Source organism: Grus americana, chromosome 17 (genome assembly GCF_028858705.1).
Source record: "Grus americana isolate bGruAme1 chromosome 17, bGruAme1.mat, whole genome shotgun sequence".
NCBI classification, from domain to species: domain Eukaryota; kingdom Metazoa; phylum Chordata; class Aves; order Gruiformes; family Gruidae; genus Grus; species Grus americana.
In genome coordinates, this window is record NC_072868.1 from 11,506,950 (window position 1) to 11,526,334 (window position 19,385).

At 45.6% G+C, this 19,385-nt stretch overlaps 2 protein-coding genes across 6 annotated transcripts in view; both read right to left on the reverse strand.

The window, feature by feature from the left end:
- The window catches only part of COL9A3 (collagen type IX alpha 3 chain), a 38,980-nt gene extending 33,953 nt beyond the window's left edge, over positions 1–5,027 (reverse strand). The window contains exons 1-2 of the mRNA XM_054845964.1: positions 4,943–5,027; positions 3,605–3,673 (exon numbers count right to left, since the gene is read on the reverse strand). Of these exons, the coding sequence (XP_054701939.1) occupies positions 3,605–3,673; positions 4,943–5,008 (135 nt within the window). The 5' untranslated portion in view covers positions 5,009–5,027. The remainder of the gene's footprint in view (positions 1–3,604; positions 3,674–4,942) is intronic.
- Positions 5,028–7,080: 2,053 nt separating this feature from the next.
- OGFR (opioid growth factor receptor) lies at positions 7,081–19,288 on the reverse strand. Of its 5 annotated transcripts, none has more exons than XM_054845336.1 (10): positions 18,926–19,288; positions 17,182–17,256; positions 16,830–16,883; positions 14,355–14,399; positions 13,578–13,640; positions 13,187–13,271; positions 12,713–12,791; positions 12,156–12,222; positions 11,714–11,862; positions 7,081–10,617 (listed from the first exon to the last, which is right to left on the reverse strand). In XM_054845336.1, the coding sequence occupies exons 1-10, from the start codon at positions 19,154–19,156 to the stop codon at positions 9,243–9,245; spliced, it is 2,223 nt and encodes a 740-aa protein (XP_054701311.1). In that variant the 5' UTR covers positions 19,157–19,288; the 3' UTR covers positions 7,081–9,242. The 5 variants fall into 5 exon arrangements, with proteins under 5 accessions (XP_054701311.1, XP_054701307.1, XP_054701310.1 ...); XM_054845332.1 differs by lacking the exon at positions 16,830–16,883 and adding an exon at positions 18,420–18,553 and having other exon boundaries at positions 17,182–17,234; positions 18,926–19,061; XM_054845335.1 differs by lacking the exon at positions 16,830–16,883 and adding an exon at positions 18,420–18,489 and having other exon boundaries at positions 17,182–17,234; positions 18,926–18,979.
- Between the last annotated feature and the right edge of the window lie 97 nt (positions 19,289–19,385).

Sequence of the window (19,385 nt, forward strand, 5' to 3'; positions counted from 1 at the left end):
GGTGCCCTACCCTCCTGGCACTAAACATTGTGAGACCCCCGGGGATTGTGGGCGAGCAGAGGGGAAGGGGCATGTTGATACCCTGGAACAAGAAAATCTCTATGGAAAAAGGGTGGTTATTAACAGAGCAAGGCTAGAAATAACACCATCCTCACTGCGGGTCTGGGTAATTAGGAGTTAGAAGGCAGTAAGCACAGGCGTGGAATTTATAGCACGTTTCTATATTTACCGTGTCGGCAACTGTGAAGTCTGTGGGCAAATGTCTCAAGACTGGCTGCCTTGATTCGCTCGGGCGAGGGTTTACGTACTGCGCTGGTGATCGATCAACGCACAGACCAGAGGGTCATTGCACAGAGGGATCTTTATGCTCCGGCCTGCTGAAGCAGCTCCTTTGCCCACAGATTTTCCATAAATAGTTATCATTATCATAGGTGGGGAAGGTCCCCTGCCAAGGAAATGAAAGGAGCAGTTCTTTTGCAATGAATGGTTTGAAAAGGCAGCTAGAAATGGCAGCAGCGGTGGTTTACTGCCTCCTCCATCACTTGAGATTGCCAGCTCCTTGCGCTTTTTTCTTGCTTGTGCGATGGCAATCATTACAGCAAGGTCACAGCATCAGCAAAGGCTGTTTGGGACCATCTTAAACCTTGATCCTGCCGTTGTGGACCCCTGCGGGACCCTGCAGGAGCACCAGAACTTCAGTCAGCTGAATCAAAAGCTTAATCAGTGTTTATACCCCTAATTCCAGATCACTGGGAATTAGAGGCAAAGGCTGTCAGCAAAAGGAAATGCTCTCCTGGTGCTACATGAGAGGGAAGGAAGTTTACTCTTTCTTAGCAAGTCAAGCCAGGAGATGAAAAGTGGAGGAAAAAAAAAATAAAAGGCTTGATTTTTGAAAAGTGACAATTGCTTATTAGCAATTTGGGGAATTACATCCCCAGAAATAATTCACAGGAACTTGTCGCTAATTCTTTCGATCATAACATGCTGTTTCTGTTCTTGGGAGGGAAAGCTTTTGCTTGTTACTGAGTCTGAAACGTGAAGCATGTTAAAGGCTATAATTATAAAATATTTCAGAAGGACTTAATGTTGCAGCTCCCACTGAAAGGCAGGAGCGAAAGCAGGAGCTTCTAGAAATCGTGCTTATGGGGTTCATCCAAGGTTTGTTCGGAGATATCCTGAATAATTCAGCTGTACGTTATGCTTCGCTCACTGCTCGTGGCCGACGGTAAGGGACTGCTGAACACCTCGGCAGCACTCATCCAGCTCAAAGACCGTTCCGCGACTCTTCCCACACAGCATTCATCCAAAGCCATCTCTGAAGACAACCCAGCTGGAGTGGCTTACAGAGTTCAGGAAACCTGCACGGGTCCAGAAAAGTTCTGATTGTGCTTTAAAAAAAGTCTCATCACTAAAGAAAGAAAATAATGGTTTAATTCTTTGCAGTGGTAGAATTGACACTACTACTCAGGCTCCACACAATTTTCTCCATGCAGCACTGTGAAAATACAGAGCAGTGCTGGATTTAATATGCCACAATTTTTTGGAGAGTACTGCCAGAAAAACGGTAGCCCTTAAACTGGGAGGCTTCATGACCGCGTTCAACACTAGCCACAGCTCCACATCTCTTCTCCTGTGCAATTCCTTAAAGGACTAAATGTGCTGTTGAATTGCAGAATCCATCCCGGAGCCTGTCCCTGGACAGCTGGACCATCTCACATGAACAGGGCACCTGACAACCTCTATCCACAGGAGGGATGTAGATCAAGTCCGTTCCAATGAGAGACTATTCCTGTGTAGCCAAAGCTCCAGACTCAAGCTGGGACTGCAAGACCTAGCACCTTAAATACTTTACTCAGCCGTTTGATTTTTTTATATTTTTTTTTAGGATTAAGTTCTTCATATTAATTAGATGTTGTTATTTGGTCCTGTCCCACAGGGAGCGTTCTGCAGCTTTTAGCAGTGGATAGAAGGGTGTAGGTTCAAGTGACCAGTATCTCCCCAGGCTCCTGTTTCCAAGAGCGATCAGAAGTGATGCTGGTGCCGCTCCAGAATTAAGGCGTAATATCCTGTAGAACGCAGGAACTGAGCGACACACTTACAGGGGCTTGTTTCTTTCTGATTGCCTATACGCAGAAGTTGGTTACGACTTGAAGGGCTTCATCCCTCCCAAATTCTTCTCTCTCACTCCATACAGAAACGCAGCCACCCTTTCCTGAAGCCCACTGGCCACACGGATGTCCTGCTGCAGTGACTCCATGGGCTCACTGCTGCGGACGTGAACGCACGTCCCTTGCCCTCTTCCAGGGTGTCCCCTTAAGCCTTTTATCGTATCGGGAAAAACAGGGGAGAGAAACCATCAAGGTACCAGCTCTGAACTTTTCAGGCTACAAAACCAGAGTGAGATTTTCAGTGAAACAGCCTGCACTAGTCGAAAGGACGCTGGAGAGGGACTGGCTGCAAATCAATGAGGTTCTCTCTTCAGACCAGCCTTGCTCACAGAGCCACTAGGAAAGCTCACCACTGCAGACAAAAAAGCTCCTTGTTCACCATATACCAGGGAACTCATATATTTTTTTTTTACCTTCTTATCCAAAAGAAAATGACCTGCATGTAATGAATAGATTTTTTCAAGGTTGCTTAAAGGCCCAATTCCAATAAACTTACTTCAGCCAAGCTTTAAAAAACCCTGCCCTATTCCATAAGCAGCTTAGAGAGACAAGCGCTACTCAAACCAAATATCGAAGCGGGAATCCAGCCTTTTGCATTTGATGTGGTCTTGTTGCAGGTCCCTCTGATGCTCTTTTTATCCACTGCCAGCTACAGGACACAATTCAGTCCTTATCCAGATGCACAGAAGCAAAATTTTTCATTTCTATGGAACCATCGATTAAAAGTAACAGGACAAGTTTTTCTCCGCCACTAAGTCCTGCGGTACATAGTCCTCTGCAGGAGGTGCACATAAAAGGAACCGCCTGCTGACATAAAGGGCGCCCATTTCATTTGCCTTTTGTGCCACTAAATGCAACTCATGTCTGGAAACACACGAGCCAGATACTGACCTCTCACCTGCCAGTGTAGGTTAGGGATAGCCGTACTAACAACGTTGAAATAAAACCAGTAAAAGTAAAAGCAGTGTCCAGTGCTGCATGTTTGAGTTTCTTGGGGCCTCTCTAGAAACATCGATGCTCTGAAGCATCACATAAACCTGTCTCTGAACAGACCATGCAACGACTCTGATGCACATCGTACCCATGCACTCAATCGTATTACGTTCCCCCTCCTCCCTGGGCACCAAAAGAGAAATATTCTGCTTTCCAAGCAGGGTCACGAATCCCCAGCTCTGTCCTGAACCGTCTCTTGAGACAGGGGATTGATCCTGCAAAGGACCTGAGGCCACTCAGCACCTCCGCTGGCTGTTCTGACTCTTGCAGAAGGAGGTCTCTTACGGGTGGGCTGGTTCTCCGGGTCCATCCACCTCTGAAGGATGGCCCAAAGGCGGGGGCTCCAGAGAACAAGAGCAGCTTCTCTGCTCAGTTGGCTTCTGCCTCTGCTCCACCCCTCGCCCTCCCTCGGCCGAGCCTGCCCTCTGCCCTACGTCACTCACATCTATGCCGTCCTTGCCAGATGGTCCAGGGGGTCCTCGTGGTCCAGGAGGGCCTTGTGGTCCTACTCTCTGAAAGGATTGGGGGGAAGAGAGAGAGAAAAGTTTATTTTTGCATCAGAAGAAACTTAAGGGCTAAATCAGAAAGCCATGGCCAAGTCCTACAGCTTAACCCCAAATCTGCACTAACCCTCCATCCCTCAGGGCACCCCCCCAGGGTGGGCTCAGAGGAGCTCAGGACCGATGCAAGGCTCTTTGGAAAGTGCTTTTGCCTGAGCACATCCTCAGGGCTCCCAGCAGGTTTCACTGGTGGCTTATGCTGGGAATCAAAGCTGGTCACTGGCAGCAAATGGGTTTGGGTATAGGAAAGGGTTCTCAGCGCCTGCAGGCACGTCCCACTTTGGGCAGAGGAGGAAATACAAAGCTCACAGAAAACAGGGGCCAAGTGCTTGGCATTAAAAATTAATTCATAGTCCCAGTCTGATGGAAGAGCCAGGCAGACACCGTTGAAGACAGAAGGAGAAAGGGAAAGTCTCCTCTCTGAGCAGGATGCAATTTGAAAATCTGGGATTTTTGAGGAGGTCTGAGGTGGGGGGAAGGAAAGAAAGGTCCAATAAATGACTTCTATATGGAGAGGGCTCCAGAGAGCAACTTGCTGTAGCTTCAGCGAACAAAGGTTTCATTGTAGAAGCAGCTCTGCTCGCAGCAGATGAGGGCAGCTCTGAACTCCCAAGCCAAACTGCAAGAATTCCTCACTAACACAATGAAAAACCTCACTGAGGAGTTAGTTACTTCCCCAGGCAGTAATATTAACGCCATACGGGGAAGTTTAATGTAACTTCACCTCTGAAGTGAACGAGGGTTAAATATGCTGTTTCATAAGTATAAAATTTGAAAATTAAGGGAAGGAATAAGAAATTCTGATTCAGACGCAGACCCAGATCCGGAGATCAGTCTCACTGGCAACCTGTCACTTCACTGTAAAAGAAAACTGTTCCTCTTACATCAACAGGTCTCCCCTTTCCCAAGGCTTTATCTCTCGTAACTGCAGTCCTGAACGGGAAGACAATACTTTTACAGAAAGAATAAAGCAGCAGTTTCTACGCACGAGGATACGATCCAAAAGCCTGCCTACGAGGGTACAAAGCCAGATGTGCCAGTGCCGGGCGCTCTCTGTACAACAGCACAAGCAACACACACATTTTTCATAAACTTTAGACTCCAATAACCTGCTTATTGCCACATTCCATCCTGCAGGTATATACACAGATCACTGTCTTTTTCTTTTATGGATTTTTTTTTTTTTTCTTTGAGCATAAGACATAAATTGAGGCTTCTTACCTGAGCTGGCGTTGTGGCTAATAGCTGACATAGGAAGAGAAGCCCAAGAGTGGAGAATCCAGCCATGGTGCCCAGGCTCTGCCTCTCTTCGTTCCTCCTGGGCAGCTAAACCGTTTCTCCTCCGGGGTCCAGCAGATCCCTCCTCCTCCTCCTCCTGGGTCTCAGCTTACAAAGGACAGACTCCTGGCCTCCAGATAAACCTGCGGCTCCAGCCGAGGGGCAGAGCTCAGGAGCACAGGCAAGAGGGGCCGAGCTGGGAGGAGAGAGGTTTTGGAAGGAGGTGGGAGAAGGAGGGGGAGCAGCAGCGGGTTGGGAAGAACAGCTCTCCTCCAAGAGAAGCTCTCATTCATGCCCCGCTGGGCAGCCCCAGCCTCGAGCAAACAGGGAGGGAGCCAACGGCAGGGTCGGACTTGCAGATGTGCCGCAGGAGCAAAATTCAGCTGCTCCAGCTGGAGATACAAAGATGTTCCTTAGGTCTCACCCAGGGCATGTCTCAAAGCCCATCACCACCTCCGTGCTGGACAGATAAAAAGCAACCCAGAGCGAGAGTTACTCAGTGCCTGAGGCTACCTAACTTCACTAGAGAAATGAATGTGTCTGTAACGAGCGCAAGAGGCACTACAGAGAAATGCACTTACTGCTTCGCGAGATGGTTTATTAGCTCTGGAGGTGTACTCACATCTGGGTTTTGGTTGGGGGGTTTTTTGATTTTTTTTTTTTCCTCCCAAGGAGATCTAAAGAATGCCAACTGATTTCTTGAGAAAGTGATGAATCCTGACCAGAGAACAGATGATCGCAAACAGATACAAGGAAAAAGAAAAAAGGAGAAACATTCATTCTCAGAGCTGGAAAAAAAAAAAAAACCCAAATAAAAAACCATAAGGAAGAATTGCCTTTGAAATATTTGCAAAGAAGGAAGAGGACGACAGTTCCCAGCTAGGTGATCCCCAATGGCAATAAATACACAAGGATGCATCTCCTGCAAGTAGCTTCATGCTTCCCTTGTCGATTAAAGACAATTTCATCGAAAGCAGGACTTAGAAGTGGAGAGGAACAGTGGCAAGATTCATCAGGACTGAAATGACACAGCTCATTTGGGTAGCAAGAGGAGAGCAGAAGTGGAAAAGCAAAGCTTCAAAAGTGAAATACCAGGTTTCAGTTTGGCATCCTTACGCCAGGAGGTTTCTATGAAGGCACAGTGTGTGCCTGTCCAGCTCCCCAGCAGCCAGTGCTCCACCAACCTTGACAGAGGGATAAAGGGCTCAAAGACTTTCTAAGTTCCTACAAGAGTTTGTGGAACAGGCAGCCAGGGACAGAAAGGGAGCGTGTGTCTGTATGTCATCCGATGGCTTCTAATTAAATGGAATGCTTTATTAGACACCACGAACCCCGCAGAGGGAGAGCAGTCGCACGAACTGCTTTGCACAGAGCTTGCACCTCCTCCTTCGCTCTGAGCCCAACTGATGGCAAGGGAAGGCAAAGCAGGTCCAAACGCCTCGGCCACACACTGCTCGCGGCAACGAGGGATCGTAGGGCTGCTGCAAGCACGGGAAGAGCCCTGGGAGCATCCCCCTTCAAGCCCACCCCACAGAACAAGAGGACCACCGGTCCTCCTCTCCTTCCCCATGCCCACACAGAGGGAGCGCAGCTGAAGGGACACAGTGACTTACAGAAATCACTACCCTGTGTCCTGAAGGAAAAAGCCCACCAGACTAAAGCCCCCCTGTGCAGGCCCCTCCTGCCTGCTCGCCCTGAGAGCTGCTCAAGAGCAAAGTCCTTGTTTGCTCTACAGGGCATCACGACACACTTGGGAGGAAGGCAGCACAAAGCTGGGGCGCGCTGAAACATTTCAAAGCACATCGTTATACAAGAAGCGTGGGTGGTGTGTCTTTTCCCCACGAACGTTCACTGGCCCTGTTTTACAGCGGTGGAGGAAGGCTGAGCATCATCTCCACATGGAATGAGCAGAGGTTTATCTCGCAGTGAGCCCACCAGACCTCTGCTTGGGAACGCTGGGCAGCCCCAGGCACCCACTCGTTGGGTGGTGGTACAGGGAGGGTGTGTGTTTGGGGCAGATATTTGGTCACATCCTACTGTTAAAGATAAAAAAAAAAAAACCCAACATAAATGGAAACTGGTATGCATTAAAGTCATGCTTTAATAGGTGCCATTAATGTAACAGACTCCGTGATACAGCTCTGAGTGCTGGAAAACGTCCTGTGAACTCGCTGCAAACACCTACAGCCAAAATTCTAAACCTGGTCATGGCAGGGAACTGGTTGGTTTGAGCACTCCAGACTGGGGCTCACAGTGAAATCCCATTAACACAAAACCAAACCACACATCGCTGCGACAAGGTATGATCTATGCCCCAACTGAGCACATATTCACAATGAAAACTTCATTAAATAAGAAAATTTCTATAAATCTGTACAAAAGCCACGATTAACAATTTCTTATGAATCTTTTATGAAAGAATTTTCACTCAGCATCTTCAAGTATTTATATCTGTAGTTAAGAGTATTATTGGCTATTTAACTCCTTTTGTTCTTAAGAAAGGGAAAAAAAAAGAAAAAAAGAACTATTTTAAAAACATTAAAGCCTTTTTCCAGCACATGTGTGACCATGAATACTAGATGTTAAGCTTGCAGACTTTTATTCCCACACACGTGTACGGGGCAGTCTGGGAAGACAAATCACTGATCAAATTCCTTGAAAGATGAAGCCTCTTAAGAGCCGTAGCAGAGAGAGGAAACACATTTAACATCGCACAGGCTACTGCATCTGCTCTCTGGCAAGGCGGGCAAGCCTCTAACCATCTCCTACACCAAACAAACAGCAGCTAAAAAAAAAAACAAACCCAAAACTAAACCAAACAATCTGAGCAAACAGCAAGTCCAGACCTTCTGGCTGTTGGAAACGGTTTCCTCTGCTTCATGAAACGGGTCCTCTGTTGTAAACCTCTAGGAGCGAAAGTGCTGAATTGTTTAATGCTGCTTCAGACTCGGCTGAATACTGTACAAGTCAGGCAGAAGAGCTAACGGGGAGGTCAGGAACATTAAGGCAGGCAAATAGCTGGCAAGGTCTGAAAGTAAATTCTTGAGGGCTGTAAATAAATGAACCAGACAAGCGTACCCCCTCCAATTAAAGTTTCAATTAACTGCCCCACAAAACCCAGTGGTTTCCAGACATGCTGCACTCGAACGTGCCCTCGCTGTCTGACACGCTGATCATTAACGGTAAAACAATCCTGCCCTAACTAGGAAGTGAGTTAAATCTGACACATGGAACTTCATGCGATGGGGCTGCAGAAAGGAGAGCTCCACAGGCCGCTGCAAATTAACAGCAAAGTCTGAAAAAATGCGACGACAAATCATTGTTCTATTTTGGCAATGGAGGAAGGCAGGGCTTTGAACCAGTGGTGGACGTAAATATCTGTGGAAGACTATCAAGGGTCTGAAAGTGGGGGAAAAACCTGGGGAAGAAGAGCTCTAGACAGCTTTATGCAAGGTCTGAAGGTTTTTCTCTTCGAAACCAGTAGACAATTCATATTCTTAACAACTCTAACAAACACTACAAAGCAACTTCTGCAGGGGATAAAGGGAACAAATTACTCGGCACTTTGCACCCTAGAGAACAGTGTCCGTACACAAAGGTTAATACTGGCCAGGGATATATGTTGACTATGCATTTTATCCCAGTCCAAAGTCAAACCTACTTTCTTTATAGGAGGAGAGGCAACTATACTCTTACATGATGTGAAATGTATATACTCATCTCTTTCAAAGAGCACCTTTGCCAGCAATAAATCTCCTGGGAAGGTACGGCTTTTCAAAATAACAAATAGAAGTTACATGGTAATAGAAAGGCCTGGCATATTAGGTCATGCTGTTTACATTAAAAATCATGTATTTAATAAATACTTGACTAGTTCAAACAAGACAACAGATCAGTTTTCCTCTTCTCTTTAAGAAGGGAAATACCAGAATCAAAACAAAGTGCAAAAATCCCTGTTGCTGCAAGATAGTCCTGAACATCAGATAAAACACAGGAACAGGACACAGCCTGTCTGTGAAGATGATTAAGTTAGAATTCTCCTCTTTAGGGTAACCAAGGGCTGGGATCTCAGTGGGGGTACTACAGATGATTAAAAAAGTGTGGAAAAGTGAAAGTCAGCTACCCTGGATCAGCCCGAAAGAAGTTTATTCTTCCGTGTACTTCTGCTACCCAAATGCAAAGCTGGCTCCTAGCAGTTCGGGCAGCGTCACCTCCGCTTGCTGGAGCACTCGTCACGCTGGTCTCACTCTGCTGTGACCTGCTCTTCATCAGGTTCTGCTGCACGCTCAGCGCTTCCAGGTTTTTCTGCTGCAATCTCAGCCCCGTCTTCTTCAGGACAGGTGGATGCCATGCTCTGCTCAAGGCTCTCTGGAGCTTGGTTCTTGCTTGTGACTTCTGCTTGCCCTTTTTCACTTGTATTTTCTGCCTTGTTATGCTGTTCTACCCCATCTACCTCACTTTTGCCTCCCAGGAGTGTGCTGTTGCAGTGGTGCTGATCACTGCTTGCTATGACTTGATCTCCACTCAACTTCAAGCCATCACTTATTGGAGAAGTCCGGCCAGTCTTGGGGAGCCTGGAACCAACCAGGGGTGTCACAGCCCCACCATTTGCATCACCACCACCCTTCTCACTTGTTGCTTCCACAGTTGCGTTTTCCTCACTGACATTTTCTTTTTCAGCCTCAGTGTTTGCAACAGATGGATTTAACTTGGCACTAGAGGCAGAGGTCCCCATGTTCAGGTTTATGGCCAAGTTGAATGTTTTGCTTCTCAGTGTTCTTTTATCAACTTTCCTCCGTTTTACCGTTGCATCAGCTGTTTCTGGCACTGTTGAGTCTTTGGTGCTTGTATCGTCTTCTTTCAGTGTTTCCTGGTTCTCTTCTGCTTGTAAGAGTGGAACCAAGGGGGGGATTTCTGCATCAATTGCACATTCTCCCAGATTACGGGAAATGTTTTCAATATCAGTAGGACTTCTCAACAGTCCACTCTTTTCAGTGCCTGCCATATTTGCATCTAGTTTCCTCTTCTTGCTCTCCTTTGTGCAATCATTCTCTGCCGTACCCTGCCCTTCCTCAGTCTCACTCTTTAAATCCTTCTCCTCCTGCTGGGTGAATGAAGCCTCTTTCTCCTCTTCACCAGTCTCTCCCTTCGAAACACATTCACTTAACTTCTCTTTTACACCTTCATCATTCACTTTAGGCTGCAAGTCTGCAGCATCTCCAGCCTTCTGTTCTTCCTCTAGAGACTGGTTCTGATTCTTTTCCACAGAACCATCACATTTTTTACCAGGACTTTCCTGTTTATCTTCAGCCTTTTGGTGCAGCTGCAACTTGGTAGAGCGTGCTCTGTACTTCAAGAGTTTGTCGTGTGGTCCCCATACAAAGCTGTCTCGAGGTCTGAAGTGTTGCCAAGCATAGTAGACTAGCTCTCTTCGCTTCTGTTTGCTTCTGATGGTGAACAGAAAGTAATCCAAGGCACTTCTCTTGACATTTGGTAACGTCTCCTTAACAAGAGTTTCTGTTAAGAAAAACTTTACCAAGTGCACTTGATAGTGTTCATACCCCATCTCCCCCAGGCACTTCAGGATGCGCGTAATACGCAAATTGTTGTGGCCAAACCTGAAACAAACAGATAAGCAAAGCTAGTAAGTGAGTCTTACAAGCTTGAAGTCACAACGAACCCCCAGGGTACCTGCAAAATGTTTTGCCCTTTACTGACTGTGATCTATTCAAGACTATTTGACAATGCAGATGGGAGTAAAGGCGGGCTTACTTTTAAAGCACCTACTGCTGCTGCCTGCCTTTAGCAGCACCTTCCTAGCCCTTCTTGGACTGCTTGGATTAATCATCTCAGCTGCTTGGAAAGGTTCTGCCTTTCTGCATCACCCACCAGTAGGTAACAGCCACCACACTGGGTCAGGCACACAGTCCATGCACTGTCCCCGACAGTGACCCTGCAGGGGAAGCCTGCAGAAAAGTGTAAGAATACAGGCGTGTAAGGATGCTGCCAGAAATTCATGACTTAGGGACTTAAGCTAGACACAGCTTTTGGTTTTTTATACTTGACAGTCTTCAAGTTGATTTTTCTTTTGTGAGTATGTCTAGTCCTTTTAGAGCCCTTATTAATAGCATTAGGGGTACTCGAATATGAAGGGTCATTACTATCTCTGTAAGACCTGCAATAATATAGAAACATTACCGTCAATTTGCAGAGGACTTTTCAACCAAGGATTCCATTTCACACCCATTAAGGCAGCTTTATAAACAATCAGGGAAGCATACGGAGACACTCCTATTTCGTAGTTTAACAGAATACTACAAAGGCAATTTGGCTACCTGTGAAAATGTTTCAGTGATTCCTGCTTAAAATGTGGTTTTAAACACAAGCTCTGCTAGAGCAAATATTAACAACTCCACGTCTGTATTTTGTACTTCAGGAGAGCAACACGAAGAATGCCTGCTGTCACCAGCTGCACCGGACACAAAACAGTCTCAGCTGGTTTACTCGTTATACTTGCCACTTATTAAAGTCACAGAGAGTGTGATGAGCTACAGTCAGAGGCTGAGCCAAGTTAAAAATACTTCAGCTAGCTAACTTTTTTATCAACAACAGCCTCCATTCCTCAAGGGCTCAGGATTTTCTTGACTGACTTTTTTTCTTCTCAAAGAAGTACCTGGCTGTAGAAAATGGCCAGAAGTATAAACAGAGACTCACCGGTTCAAGTTTTGAAATCGTTCAGCCCAGTTCTCTGCTCTCTCAAGTTCTCCAGTTTCCTTGTTGATCAGAACAATTCCATAAAATCTCAGCATGAGCTGATAAGCACGTATAAACCTTTGCATAACTTCCTTGGACTTCTTAAAGGCCTGAAAACAAGACAGAACAATGAGTACAAGGTGCAACTCCCTAATTACCTGCACCAGTTTAAGGGGCACCTGCATTACAAACAAGGTTTGATTATATCACCAAGCATTTCGTTCGCTGGTGTAGCTACTGGCAGGCACAGGACAGACAAATGCTTAACAGGTCTTGAGTGAGCTCTGTTCACACTAGGGCCCCAAGGAAGCAATGTAAAAAACCCTAGATTTCAAATATAAGGCGTTTAGGGAAAATCCTAACATCCTTCAGATCTCAAAAAAAAGACCAAAGCTTTAAATACCTGGATTTCTTGACACGTCAGTGGTCTGGCACGCCAGTTCATCCCATGTTCACGTAAAGGGAACAGCCTGAAGGGAAAAAAATTTTCAGTCCCGATGAGCAAAGACGACATCCATTTTGTTACAATTAAAAAACCCCAAAAGACTCCAATAATTTTGGTATCACAGGCATCTCCTGGAGAGCTCACATCCTTATGGATGCGGAAATAGTTTACTATATGACAAATAAATCCCTCCCATAAAAGCATTGTCTACACCAGCCATAACATACTTTGCTTATCTGGAGCTGTCGTTGCCCTAATGTTTTGTTCTGCAGGACGCTGTAAGACCAAACATGACAGATATCTACTGCCACAGCTGCACTGGAAACCTGCACCTTCAGGATTTCCATTGCATTGTTTCCAGAAGAATATAACTCATTAAAAATAAAGTGGACACAGGTTTCACTCAAGAGTAATTCTGGCCCTTTTGGGAAGCTGAATTCAGGAACACAGACACAACTGACTCTTCAAAAGAGGCACAACTAAAAAGAGGCACTATATTCATGCAGACAGTTTACCACTGTATGTAAGAATGGTTTTCTTCCAGAACTTCATAGTTGTCCCACCAAGATTCAAGCAGAGTTTCAATATGCAAACCTGAAAAGAAAAGGAAAAAGTCCGGAAGAAGAAATGACACCAAATGAAGATGAAAGTTCGCTAGTCACCCAAGGTGGCTCATTATCCAGAGCCAGGTGTTCACATACAGACATTAGCTTCTCTAACAAGACAATCATCCTGGTAAGCCAGAAAAAGAAAAGTTAAGTTTTCTACCACCAAACAGAAAATTAAGGAACATACAGTAGGAACAAGGACTTTTTAAAATGGAAATTCTTGGTGGGTTTGGGGGTGTTGTTTGTTTTGGGTTGTTTGTTTGTTTGGGGTTGTTTTTTTTTTTTTTTAAACAATTGTCCCACATGGCTCAAGCTACTCTTTCACCAATTCGACCAGCTGCAGCAGAGTTGCATCAAAGAGTCATCACACAAGGTACTCACCCTGGGGCAAAAAACAAATCTCATTTTTATAAAAGCTTAAGTTCCACATCTCTTCTTCCTCCTCATTTTCTGATTCTCTCAAACCCTGGAGACAAGAACAAGAAATCAACAAGCAGCAATCTTTTCAGAGGCAGTATTCACTTCAACACTTCTTGCTTTCTCTCACGTTTCCTAAACATTACAAGCTAAACTCTTGAAATGTGTTTGGGAAGTAACAGCTTGTTTCTGATGCACCCACATGCACGTCATCCCTTTCCCCCTCACAAACAAATCCCTTAAAGGCTCTGAGCCTGTCAACATAAAGACAAAAGGGTGCCCTCAAATCTAGAAAGTGTTCCTAAACTTAGCAGACGATGAGGAACAGCCACGTGCATCATCATTTAGTCCATACCGGGTACCGATGTCTGTATCTCTGCAAGTCTTTTGCTGCATTCCAGTTGCGCTGGCCTGAGAACTAGAGAAAAGAGACAGATTGGAGATCCAGAATAAAGCTGTCTTCTGGAAAAAAAAAAAAAAAAATCCACTGCCTGAATTTAGCACCTCTCACGCACGGCCCCCTGCCTATTGCTCCCCTGTGCCCTGCACTCCCAGCACCCCCAAAAACAGCCAGTTTGTTACTGCAGTTGTTTCTCTGCATTCCTGAAGACAGCTTTGGACTAAGAGAAGTTCACACTATCTCCTTTATCCAAAACATTTCTTTTTCTTTCTAGTCTTATTAATCAAGGTCTTCATGTTTTATGCATATCTTTTATTCCAGTTGAGTTTTCCTACACAAATGGTCAGAACTAGCTGGAAAACCCACATAGTAGAATGTCATTTTCTTCTTTAACTCAAAGGTTTTAAAACTAAGCCCTGCCTATCTCTCTAGTCACTGTATACCCTAGTCAAGACAGAGATCAGACTTTAAAATTGTAGAATTCAAGATGCAGAAATATCCCTTAAATTCAAGATTCTGATGCCCAGTAGACATTACTGAAAGAAAGTTTTCTTTGTCTTTGCTTTATGCTTGAGAGCAGCCTTGCTGATGTAGCATCATGCTGATCTAGTCAATGGACAATAATGGAGCCACCTGGTCACATTAGACATTTATTTTATTGGACTTCTGTTCCAATCATCATCTTTGTTATTGCTCATCTCTCCAAGTAACCAAACGTTACGTCAAGCCTACCTGAAAACCCCTCTGAGACAGTGGTGACGAATTTGATCTTTGCTCCTAGAAATAAAAGGCATTTAGTTGGAAAGATTTTGAAACCAAACTTCACTAATAAAATAGAGATATATATGAAATGAGAATACCCACAGCAGTGAATCACATCATCCCAATCAGTTGCCAAGTGACAGATTTACCTAGTTACAGCTGAATTCACTTGATTTTATTCATCAAATTGCTACACAGAAAAACCTGTGGTGCCACCTCCACCTGACAATTAGGTGTCTGGTTCTCCTTGCTACACAGATGTGCTAGATTCATTCCGAACATAGCATTTAGACACAAATCAAAGAACAGCTTCATTTATTTCCATGAAGTTCAGAGGAAGCAAAGTTCCAAGTATGACTTAATTTAAAATGCATTTTAACTGAATTATATATATATATTTTTTTTTTTTTTTTTTACAGTGGATTACTTCAATGATAAGAGATTTTGTTACACTTCACAAGCAACACAGACAGGTTTAATCTTGCTGAGTGCTGAACCATCTCGTCCCAAACCATGAAAGTGCTTAAAATTGTTCTGTCAAGGCAGAACCACCAAAATGAACCAGAGTGCTCATGAATTAAAGGACCCACCCAACGTGGAGCACAGCACACTCGGAGCGTTCAACGCCAGCTCACAGCAAGGGCCGGGTCTTTGGGAAACAGGGATAAGATGTGCACTCTTGCAAAAGAAGCATTTTAAGGAACTTAGAACAAAGAAGCATCGAGTGCTTTCCCAAGTTATTTTCTAACTTCATTTGCCCAGAGAAAAAATAAAAAACAAAATCACTTTCTAGTGAACAGTGAACACAGATCACTGGTTCATTAATTATTAAGGCAGGAACTGGATTAGAGTTTTTAACACATCATTGTAAAAAAGTCATCCACTCAGCAGCCTTGTTGATTGTTAATACTTAAATTTATCAATTGGGCACAGCGTTTGGTAGATCAAAGCTTTAACCTGAGGGAGGACAACAGAAGTTTTTAAAATTCCATTTTAAATATACATTTACACATTATGATTCCCCCATACTTTGGTGGCAGGAATTAAATAAAGCTCAATTTGTTTTTGGTTTTTTTTTTTAAATGTAGTAACTTGTGATGACCTAAACTAATGCCTGTCTACATTGCAACACATTCTCAGTCTATATATGACAACACAGACCGAAACAGGCAGCAGAACTTCCCACAGCCACATGGCCCGTACGGGATTAGAAATCCAAGTGCTGGTGTCCATCCCCAGAACCTACACACAACTATAAAAAGCTAACATTTGGCGGGGGGGGGGGGACAAGTGGCTGCAAATACAAGACTAAGAAATATGTTTCACCCAGAACAGATAAATATGATTCTTTTGTTCAAGATGTAAACAGAGACTGGGCTTCAGCACTTTGGAATTCATTGATGCTTTTGACTGTAACTTTTGAACTCCAGGGATGAAATTCTGATACATGTGGAATTAATGAAAGTTCTGCTCCCAATTACAGAAGAATCAATTTCCAGATATTCTTTACGCTTCAGGTTCTGAAATAACATCCTTTGACACAGGCAGGAGGGACAGGCTAACAGCAGACAGGCTCCAGTTTTGAAAAAGAACTGGCTTGCTGCAGGGTAGGTGTAGGTAGAGACAGATGCCACGCCACAGTGCAAGGCGCTGTGAAGCCTGTCTAGGAAGCAGCTAGATCCAGGAGAAAGGCATTCCGGAGCATGTCGTTAGAGAACAAACGGGGAAGCAAAGAGAGCAAAATTCAGCCCTCCCTCCAAGCAGGTGTGTTCCTGGGTCTCTAAAAGTTTCTGTTCAAGCCACACAAATACAACCTTCCTTCCAGGTTAGAAAGACAAACTGAAGTGCTGAAGTCAAACCTCCCTGTTTTTCACAACACCGATAAGCGATCTAAGCGGGTCTCTCTCTCCAAACTGGCAACACATCAGTCTGAACGCGCGTCGCTGCGCAAAGAGCGCGAGGAAAGCAGAGAACAAAGCTAGCAGAGGGTAACGCAAACAACGTTTGGCTGAAAATTGGAAACCAGCTGCAACCGAAAGGGATGGAAGAACGTGCGGATCGTGAACAAGACACAGAAATGGGAAAGATGACAGAATCCTAGGAGAGCGATCGAAGCCTTTTGTTGATGGAGAATTAGGAGAAGGCAGTACTACAGGGCTTGTTATTAAAACACAGCGCTGAGCAGCGCAACGTGAACCCCACGTGCTACAGCAGACCGAGAGGTAACCTTATTAAAACGAGCACAAACCCCAGGATTTTCAAGGCTTGCTCCTAGAAGCTAAAAGTACTGAAATGCAGAAGAGCTGAAGAGACGCGCCTGCAGGAATTTCAGACTGTGAATATATGGAGCATTTGTAGAGACACAAGTGAGGTGCAAAGACAAAAGTAAAATTTTAGGTTAGTTTTGAAAGTGCATAGTGAAAATAATAATAAAAAACCTCTAACCGCAGAAATGAATAAAAACATTATCCGCTTCAGCCAGAAAGTATACCATCTGGGCTGAGGGGAGAAGAATGAGAATTAGTGTAATATAAGTAGAAGTAGGAACTGGTTTTGGAAACCAATTCGTGCCTTTGGCAGGTTGTAAAGGCATAGACGGATAGCAGAAGATTTACTGTTTCTTTTTGTATTCATGCTCACTGCCCTTAAAAATTTTTCAGGCACTGTCAGACAGAGGTGACTACACATTCATCACTGAAGGAAGAACTCCTCTTTAAAGATGCAGAATGATATTCCAGGGGCCGTAAGTCTCAGGAACATCCTCCCCTGTAAGACAAAGCTCAAAAAGTCCACTCACTGGAGTGAGGAAATGGTCCTTGCTTTTACAGCTGTCACAATCCAGAAGTTGCTCTAAGAAAAAAAAAAAAAAAATCTGAAGAACAAACACATTCAAAGGAATAATCTGAATGTTCTGGAGGCATTAAAACTTGTGAGCAAAACCAGAACTCCAGCCATGTACAGAAGAAAATTGTCAAGTGTACCCTCAAACAATGCAAATAATTTCAAAGGAAATCCCTACTTCTTCCTCTAAGTACTCCAACTATTCCACCTAAAATACCAGAGACCTTTCACACATCTATGTTTCCTGCAGTAAACTCCATGAAGATGCAGAGACATGCACGAGCATGTCCATCTGCTGTATTTAAACCTTGATTTTGTTTGCAAAGTATGGAGTGTGTATTTTTGTAGGAAGTCATGAGTGTTTGGAATACTACATTGCATGGAATTATATATTTTTTTAAAGGGAGGTTATTTTAATAACTTAATGCTTGTAAAAAAATTAAATAAACTCCTTCAAAAGTATATTAATTAGAACATTTTATCTGCCTATTTCTATTCTAAGAATACGGATGAGTCGCTGAAATGAAACTTAAGTGAAGGATTAGTTTTATTTTCCCCAAAAGGGGAGGAGCTAAAGGACTGTAGTGCGTTTTGACTGACCCAGGAAATACTGAAACACAGAGACACAGTTTTGCATTTGCCAAAGCAATGCTGTAGAAGAAATTACTGATGCTCAATGTCAAACTCAAAGCCATAGATGCTAAAGACAGGAACCTCAGATAAAAGGAACTTGTTGGTCTTATTTCAAATCAACATTATTTTAAGGCACTGGAGACAAGCATTGACATTTTGCAGTACTACCTCATTCAAATAACTGCATGCACGCCTGCTGTTTTTAAAACATCAGCGGATATTTCTTTGTTTTCAGAGTTGCTTTATAACATGCTCCCTAGAAAATAAATGTCTAAGAGAAATAAAAAGTTACAGCTCATTTTCGAAAGCGAGCAGATGTTATGTGATGACTTTCTACTGACGGCATGAAAGAGTACAAAAGGCCAGCATACAGAGATGAGGCTAGTGGCAAAAAAACTTAAAAGCGAGGAGTTGCTGAAGAACATTGACGTCATAATGGCCATCAGAACGTGGTGAACACGCAGGTGCCTGGTCACAGGGAACGGCGGGGAAAAAAATCATATGAAAACCCAGCTCATGGCAGTGTAATAAAACTTAAGGGGTCATAAAGTCGGAGCACACCTCTGCCTTCGCCACCTGCAGAGCTCATTTCGGAGCGGGCCCCGCGTCATCTCTTCTCTGTGAAGACTGGCTGCGAGGCGAGGACAACGTTACACGCTAGCGATCGCTGCCAGGGCAAAGGAGCCTTGGGATTCCTGGAAGTATTTTAAGCTGCTCCAGTTCCTGACAGCAAACGAGGGTACCAGAGAGAAGGCGCCCAAACACACCGACAGCACGGGGAGTGCGTGGCCTGGGGACACCCACGCGTGCACATCGGCCGCACAACCCCGAGGGCCACGGTAAGTGCCGCGGTGCCCGTCTGCTGTTAAACACCTCGAGGGCCGCCTCTGCCAGCCGAGAGAACCTGCACCCGGCCACCCTCGGCGCGGAACGGGGGCAGGCGCGGAGCCCGAGGGGCTGGGGGCGGGCAGGGCAAGGGGCTCCCCACACACACCCCACCCCGGGCCGCCTCGGAGGGGCTGCTCCGTGCCCCGGGGGACCCCCGCACCGCCCCCCCCGGCACCCACCTGGGCCTGCCGGGAGCCCCGCGCCCAGCTCAGCACCGGCCACTCTCCCGCTGCCTCCGGCTCCTCCCCGGCTGCTGCTGCCGCCTCCGCTGCCTCCGGCTCGCCGCCGCCTTCTCCATCGCCGCCGCCTTCTCCATCCTCCTCCTCCTCCCAGGTGGAGTCGTACCTCCACAAGCTCGCCTCGTCCTCCGCCTCGTCCTCCTCCGCCCGGAAAAGGAACCAGGTCGCCATGGGAGCGCGAGGGGAAGCGAAAGGGAAAAGGAAAGCGAAAGGGGCGGCGGGGCCGCCCGCCCGGCACAAAGCCCGAGCACGTGGGGGGAAGGAAGCGCGGACACGCCCCGCCCCCTTCCTGCGGCACCGCCCCCCATTGGCCGCCGCCCGGCTCGCCGCGCGGTCCCTGCGCCCGCCCGCTCCCTTCCCTCCGCCCCTCACTCACGCAGCCGGGCGGCGGGGCCGTCTC